The 6,838-nt window shown below is 35.2% G+C and overlaps 1 protein-coding gene across 5 annotated transcripts in view; it reads left to right on the top strand.

The window, feature by feature from the left end:
* The first annotated feature begins 339 nt into the window (after positions 1 to 339).
* LOC108486265 (putative serine/threonine-protein kinase) overlaps positions 340 to 6,838 on the top strand; it is a 31,479-nt gene continuing 24,980 nt past the window's right edge. For 4 of the 5 annotated variants that reach the window (XM_053029601.1, XM_053029602.1, XM_053029599.1 and 1 more), the window contains exons 1-2: positions 340 to 1,791; positions 2,043 to 2,164. In XM_053029601.1, coding sequence (XP_052885561.1) covers positions 657 to 1,760 — 1,104 coding nt within the window. In that variant the 5' untranslated portion in view covers positions 340 to 656 and the 3' untranslated portion in view covers positions 1,761 to 1,791; positions 2,043 to 2,164. The remainder of the gene's footprint in view (positions 1,792 to 2,042; positions 2,165 to 6,838) is intronic. The other variant, XM_053029603.1, reaches the window with a different exon arrangement.

The following is a 6,838-nucleotide window of genomic DNA, read 5'->3' as shown; positions in this document are numbered from 1 at the left end:
AAAAAATAAAAAGAACTTGAATGAGTATGTTTTAGTGGAAATATTAAGAAAATGAAGCTAGCAAAAGGGTTTTGTATTTTATCTTTATTTTGATAACAAGGTTTGGTATTAATTTATTCAAATGTAATTTTTTTTTAGTTTAGTTTTAGTAAAAGAACATTTGGAATTATCGTCAAGAGATGTTTAAACTTTTAGTCAAAAAAATTGCTACATATTTTCACCCCGTTAGCTCGCATTCCACCTCACGAAAATTTCAGTAAAGTATGGTAATAATTAAGAGAAAAATACTTTAGTTACCAAACCAACTTAGACATTAGAATAAACTCCAAAGTAGAGAAAGAAGTTTTTTGCCATTATAAAAAAATTAACCTACAATTTCAAAACAAACCTACTCGATGGAAAAATAAAAATGGGACCCAAAAAGGAAAATGAGTGAGGCTAATTTTGAAGTCTGACAGTTTTTTCTTATCCTAAGATCAACCCCACTGTATTCTTCCTCTCGCTACCGTTGATTCGTCCACAATTTCCACGACCCAATCCTCCCCTCTCCCATCAATCATTGAAAAACAAAACCGGACGGTCGCTTTCTTCTTCTCCTTCCCTTCGCTCTTCCTTTTTTCATCTAATCTCATAGCAGTTCTTTTCTTCTTCGCTAAATGGATCGAAGTCTTCAAGCAGTTATTGCAGCAATCTTAAGCTTCTTTTTAGTCTCTATAGTCTTAGCTTTCCTCATCTTAATCTGCAAATCAACTAAAAAGTCCACCCGCCCAAACCCTCCTCAAACCCGGTCCTTAAACCGAACCCAACCCGCCCCTAATCCTCCCGATCTCACCACATGCGACAGCGCCGCCTTCGACCCCTCTCTCAAACGTCTTGACATGGCGGAACTAGCTTCCGCCACGAAGAACTTCTCCTCCGACCTCATCATTGGCGACGGTAGCTTCGGAATAGTTTACAAAGCTACCCTCTCTTACGGTGTCACCGTCGCAATTAAAAAACTCGACCCAAATGCCTTTCAGGGGCTCCGGGAGTTCCGAGCTGAGATGGAAACCCTAGGCAAGCTGCGTCACGACAACATCATCAAGATCCTCGGGTTCTGTTCTTCGGGTGTGGATCGGGTTTTGATATATGAATTCATTGAGAGAGGAAGCTTGGACCAATGGTTGTACGATGAGGAACAAGAAAACACGATTGGCCGTTTAACGTTATCTTGGGATACGAGGAAGAAGATAGTGAATGGGATAGCTAATGGTCTGGCATATTTACATGGCCTTGATACGCCCATTATCCACAGAGATATCAAGGCTAGCAATGTCTTGCTGGATAGCGATTTTGAGCCCCATATCGCTGATTTCGGACTCGCTCGGCAAGTCAAAGAGGCCCATTCCCACGTATCCACACAAGTCGCTGGGACTATGGGATACATGCCGCCCGAGTACCGTGAAGGAAACACTGCTGCGACAGTGATGGCCGATGTTTATAGTTTCGGGATATTAATGATCGAGATTGCCACCCAAAATCGTCCCAATTGGCCGGTGAGGTTCGAGGGGAAAGATATGGGACTAGTGGAGTGGGCTAGAAAAATGGTGGCCCAAAATCGACAAATCGAAATGATATATCAAAAGATCCCAAATAAAGAGTTAATCGAGGATGAGGTTAAGGAGTATTTCCGAATTGCATGTATGTGTACAAATGAACTTTCCAAAGAAAGGCCTGTCATGAGCCAAGTTGTTGAGCTGTTGAGTCGAATTTCTTCATGAACTTGCAATGGGGAAAATGATGATTGTCTTGGTAATATTTTCCCTTTATAAGAATGTATTATTTTTGCTATCATGTGAAATACTGTAAGTAGCTTATAAACATTTAGGCAATATATTTATATATTTATATATGGAGTGGACAACTTCGTAGTTGATGTTTGTAAATCTGCATTTTATAGTGAAATTTACATTTTAACCATTGCACATGGCATTACGTATTTATCTTTGACTTCATGAGTGAAACAACAAAATCTAACCCTTTTTTTATCGACTTTGTTGCAGAGGTTCAGTTTGCCATCTTTATTTACTTTGCCGGTAAGGGTTGCTTTTGCATTTTACTTCTAAATTGGCACTGAATTCTCCAATAAACAAGGGAAGCCTCCTCGTATCATAAATTATTCATGGTAAGGATGCTAAATACGAACTCTGAATTGCACTAATACTTATTCATTGAAACTAACCTATAAATCTTTAGCTAGCCATTTCTACAATGCTTTTTTAAAAATATGTTGACTTGATTCCTTATTTCCAGCTGCTACAACACAATCATATGGTAAAATAGAAAAGGAAACCTAGGCTTGGATTTGGAAATTGTTACTGCAATTTGGTTTTTTGGGTGATCTAGAGTTTTAATTTAAGGATAGGTAATATATTTCCAAAATAAGCTAACTTATTTTTACTTTTAGGAGTGTTGCTTTGGTAATTGGAAAATCAGAATCTATGCTTACTTAGCACATTATTATCAGAATCTATGACTACTTAGCACATTATCAATTATGTTGCATTTTCCTGTTTGGCTAACTTGATTGCAATATAAGATTTTGTTGTTTGGTTGATGAAATGCAAGAATATTCTAACAATTAACCCATCTTGGTGTTATGAATGAAAGATGTTACTAGAGCACTTACGGAGCAGAAATCTCGAAAATCGTTTAAGAAATCAATCTTTGAACAATTTAATTAAATCATAAAACTTTGAAAGAATCAATTTCAATGTTCTGAAATAATCTACAAATCATTTAGATTTGTTTCGTGATGATTGGAAGTGTCTGGAACCAAAAACAAGCTTCGGTGGGCTTAGGACTGAAAAAATAGTGTAGTAGCCCAAGTTCAGGGGCTATGTATTGGTACAAATAATCTGTGAACCGATACTTGGGATAAGGTTTTGATGCATAAGTCTTATGTGCCAAAAATTGTAGCTTTTTAGTTATTGTCTTGTAATGTTTCGATACTTATAGTATCGGCACCAGAACATAAACTCCTAAGGCTGAAATCTAGTCCCAAAACATTAAAAAAACATATCTAAACACTTTCATATCATTTCAACAACTCTCAAGACATTATAGAACAAAACATAAACCCATTTAAGCTTAAAAACATGTCATAAACACTTTCAAATTGCACACTGAGCAGAGTTTATTTAAGAATACCAAAAAGGATTCAAATTTTCATTTTTCACATTTACAAATATAAATTCTATCTAAGGATATACGTGCATGTCAATATTCTAATAGAAAAGACAACCAACATAGCTAGAATACAACCTTAAAAGCTTGAATGGTGATGCCGTGCTCCCAAGTCGGAACTATAACATTCTCGAACAAGTCACCGACCTACGCATACAAGGAACTAATGTGCTTGATGACAAGGATAATCGTACCGGTCCTATCCAGTTATTAATGTTGAGTCCTTAGGGGGTATTTATCGCGAAATTTACTTATGCCACATTTTAATGTTACTAGTGGATTCATTTCTTAGTACCTAATTTTAAAGGCTCAAGTTACACATTTAAGTTATTTAACTTATCACATTAAGAAGTCCAGACGTATGGATCTTGATGAATATTTTATCAAACATTTTTTTCATTTTTATTAGAGTTCGATTTTCATAATTTCATATAAGTTCCACCTATGACCCTTTTTATTTCATACACATATAGTCAAACATTTTGTTTTCGTTCATCTCAATAGGAGTATACAAGGAAAAAAAAAAAGATTTCAATCTTTTATCATTATTTTAAGGTCCTTATAAACATATCCTAGTTCATAGTTTTTCTTTTGTTGAGTACTTAACCTCTCATTTGAATTAGCATTACCAATTTCCATTTCTGCCATAAGTGATCGGATGAGATATTAGAGCACATTCTTTATTAGCTTACTCAATTATTCAATTCTTTTTAAACTTATTTAATATATAGCCTTTTGTCCATGCCATTTTAATACACATATAACATTTTATATTGATAGACAAGTTTTATTATCAAATTTAATTCATTTCTCCCTTAATAAACTTTAGTAAAAAGTGACTTGGGTACTCGGGACTCCATTCAAACACACTAAGTGTTAATCCTCCAAAATACTGCGGCGAGCACTAAAGTGCTAAGCCTGAAGGCATTAGAGAATGCATGTGAGGGAAAAGGGTAGGGGGAGGAGGTGCAGCGACCGCTTAAATAAAGGAAAGGGACAACGGAGTTATGGGGTGGTGTAGTAGGTTGGGTATGTTTAGGGTTAGTTTTGGGTTTTGTATTAATAATAAAATGTAAAATATAAAATAAAATTAATAACATATAATTAAATAATAATCATTCTCGCTGCACCAAATACCTAGATCTCATTCCACTTGTCTGCTATTTGTTTGAGATATGTAACACCTAAAATTGGTATGCTCTACCGAACACATGTTTTTGCTCCACCCAATTTCTCTTTGTTTTAGATGTGTCACACCTAAACTTTGGCATCCTCCACGGAACGCATAGATGTCACTCCACTCATTTGCTGTCTGTTTGAGATGTGTAACATCTAAAATTTTTCTCCATCGTATTTAAAATTTTTTATCTAAATTGGGTCTTCTCTTAAACTTTTATTTCTCATCTTATTCGAATATCATCTCTCCCAACTCCCAAGAAGAACCTTATTTGTAGTATTGGCATGACTTTTTCAAGTCACTAAGGATCACGGAGTTTGAGGGCAGCAACTTGTTGGTTGACTTCACCGCCCCAATAATGCTCGAGACGTTGCTCTTTAATTTTAAAAGCTCTTCTAGTACGTTCTTCAAGAATCTCCTTGTCTCTATTTGGGGAGACCACCAAAATTTGAACCAGTCATGAGCAAGCAGATTTTTGTTTTCTTGAAAACATCTTGTGCCGCAGTTTAATAACAACACATACTATCCAAGCTCGAATTGTTCTTCTACAACCATCTTATCGTTCCATCTCTTCATCAGTACATGACACGGTTGTAGACAAACTGACTTAGTGATGAGCCTCCATGTGCACTAGTTTAACGTGGAGTTGATCTCTAAAGTTGACGGGTTAACAATGGAGGGCTAAAAGACTTTGCGTTGGTCAATTCCTTTTTCACTTCATCAAGGGGATGTTTTAAATTTATCTTCTTTGTAATGTTGCCAAGAACTTGAATTTAACAACATTCTTTCAAATATTGCATCAAATTTAAAATAGAGTAAGACCTTAAAGATTACCTATTCATTTTCTACTCTAATAGTGAGTTTGCCTTTCTAGACATTGATAAGTTCACACTGTCGCTAAGAAAAGTCTACCAAGGATCAGTTGAACATCCCTGTCTTCCTTTATGTCTAAGAAAAGTCTACCAAGGATCAGTTGAACATCCCTGTCTTCCTTTATGTCTAAAATAATAAATTTAGCAGGCATTTTCTACTCTAATAGTGAGTTTGCCTTTCTAGACATTGATAAGTTCACACTGTCGCTAAGAAAAGTCTACCAAGGATCAGTTGAACATCCCTGTCTTCCTTTATGTCTAAGAAAAGTCTACCAAGGATCAGTTGAACATCCCTGTCTTCCTTTATGTCTAAAATAATAAATTTAGCAGGCATTTTCTACTCTAATAGTGAGTTTGCCTTTCTAGACATTGATAAGTTCACACTGTCGCTAAGAAAAGTCTACCAAGGATCAGTTGAACATCCCTGTCTTCCTTTATGTCTAAGAAAAGTCTACCAAGGATCAGTTGAACATCCCTGTCTTCCTTTATGTCTAAAATAATAAATTTAGCAGGAAAATAGAATTTTTCCACCTTCACAAGTACATTATCCACAACACCTATAGGATATGCTAGAGTTCTATAAACTAACTACAATGTAACTAATATAGGCATTACCTCCCCAAGTCTAAGCTTATTATAAATTGACAACGGTTTCAAGTGTATGCTTGATCCCAGATCGCACAAACCTTTAGAGGAAGAGTTAACATCGATGGAGCAAAGGATATTGAAGCTACCTAGATCCTTAGGCTTTGGAGGTAACTTATGTTGTAAGATAACACTAAACTCCTCAGTTAAAGCCACAGTCTCATAATCTCCAAGATGCCTCTTGTTCGACAAATGTCCTTTATGAACATGACATATATTGGCATCTTTTCTAAGGCTACGACAAATGGAATATTCAGTCAGTTTTTTGAACATATCTAAGAACTATTGAAACTATTCATCCAATTTCCTTTTTTGCAATCGCTTTGGGAAAAAAAGGGTGGATAAATTGAAACCTTAGTTTTAACTTGTAATAAAGGCTTGGGGAAAAGAGTTGAGTCAATCTTTAGCTCTCCCATCTAGAGAAAAATTAAATAATTGGAGTCTGATCGCCTCATGGAATACCCCATTATGTTGGGATCTAGTTCCCTTATTGTAGTGATTTCGTCTATGTACTTATAATTTTTCAAACAAATTGATTTAATAAAAATCCATCATTATCATTAATATCTTTTGTATATTTTCTTCAATTGTTTTTCAAGCAAAGAAAAATGAAAGTAAATTTTGATTCACTATTTATTTAACGTTTAAACTAACATTAAGTGATACTACGTGGTCAAATCATAGTGTGAGAAGATAACTTAGTCTAATCTAAACATGTACCTAGTCTAATAAAAATTGAGCAAGTCAATTAAAACACTAATATGTCATCTATCAAGTTCAAATTGGGAGATACTTTGTTTTGGATAACAGAGCGGACGACTCCTAGAAGATAGAGATATTGATGTAACTGACTAAACTGATAGTGTATCAAACAAGACTCAAGTAGAATAGATCCTATATCTGTTTATGGATTTCTACA

The sequence above is a fragment of the Gossypium arboreum genome, chromosome 6, assembly GCF_025698485.1.
Source record: "Gossypium arboreum isolate Shixiya-1 chromosome 6, ASM2569848v2, whole genome shotgun sequence".
NCBI classification, from domain to species: domain Eukaryota; kingdom Viridiplantae; phylum Streptophyta; class Magnoliopsida; order Malvales; family Malvaceae; genus Gossypium; species Gossypium arboreum.
This window is presented reverse-complemented; position numbering and strand designations above follow the sequence as displayed.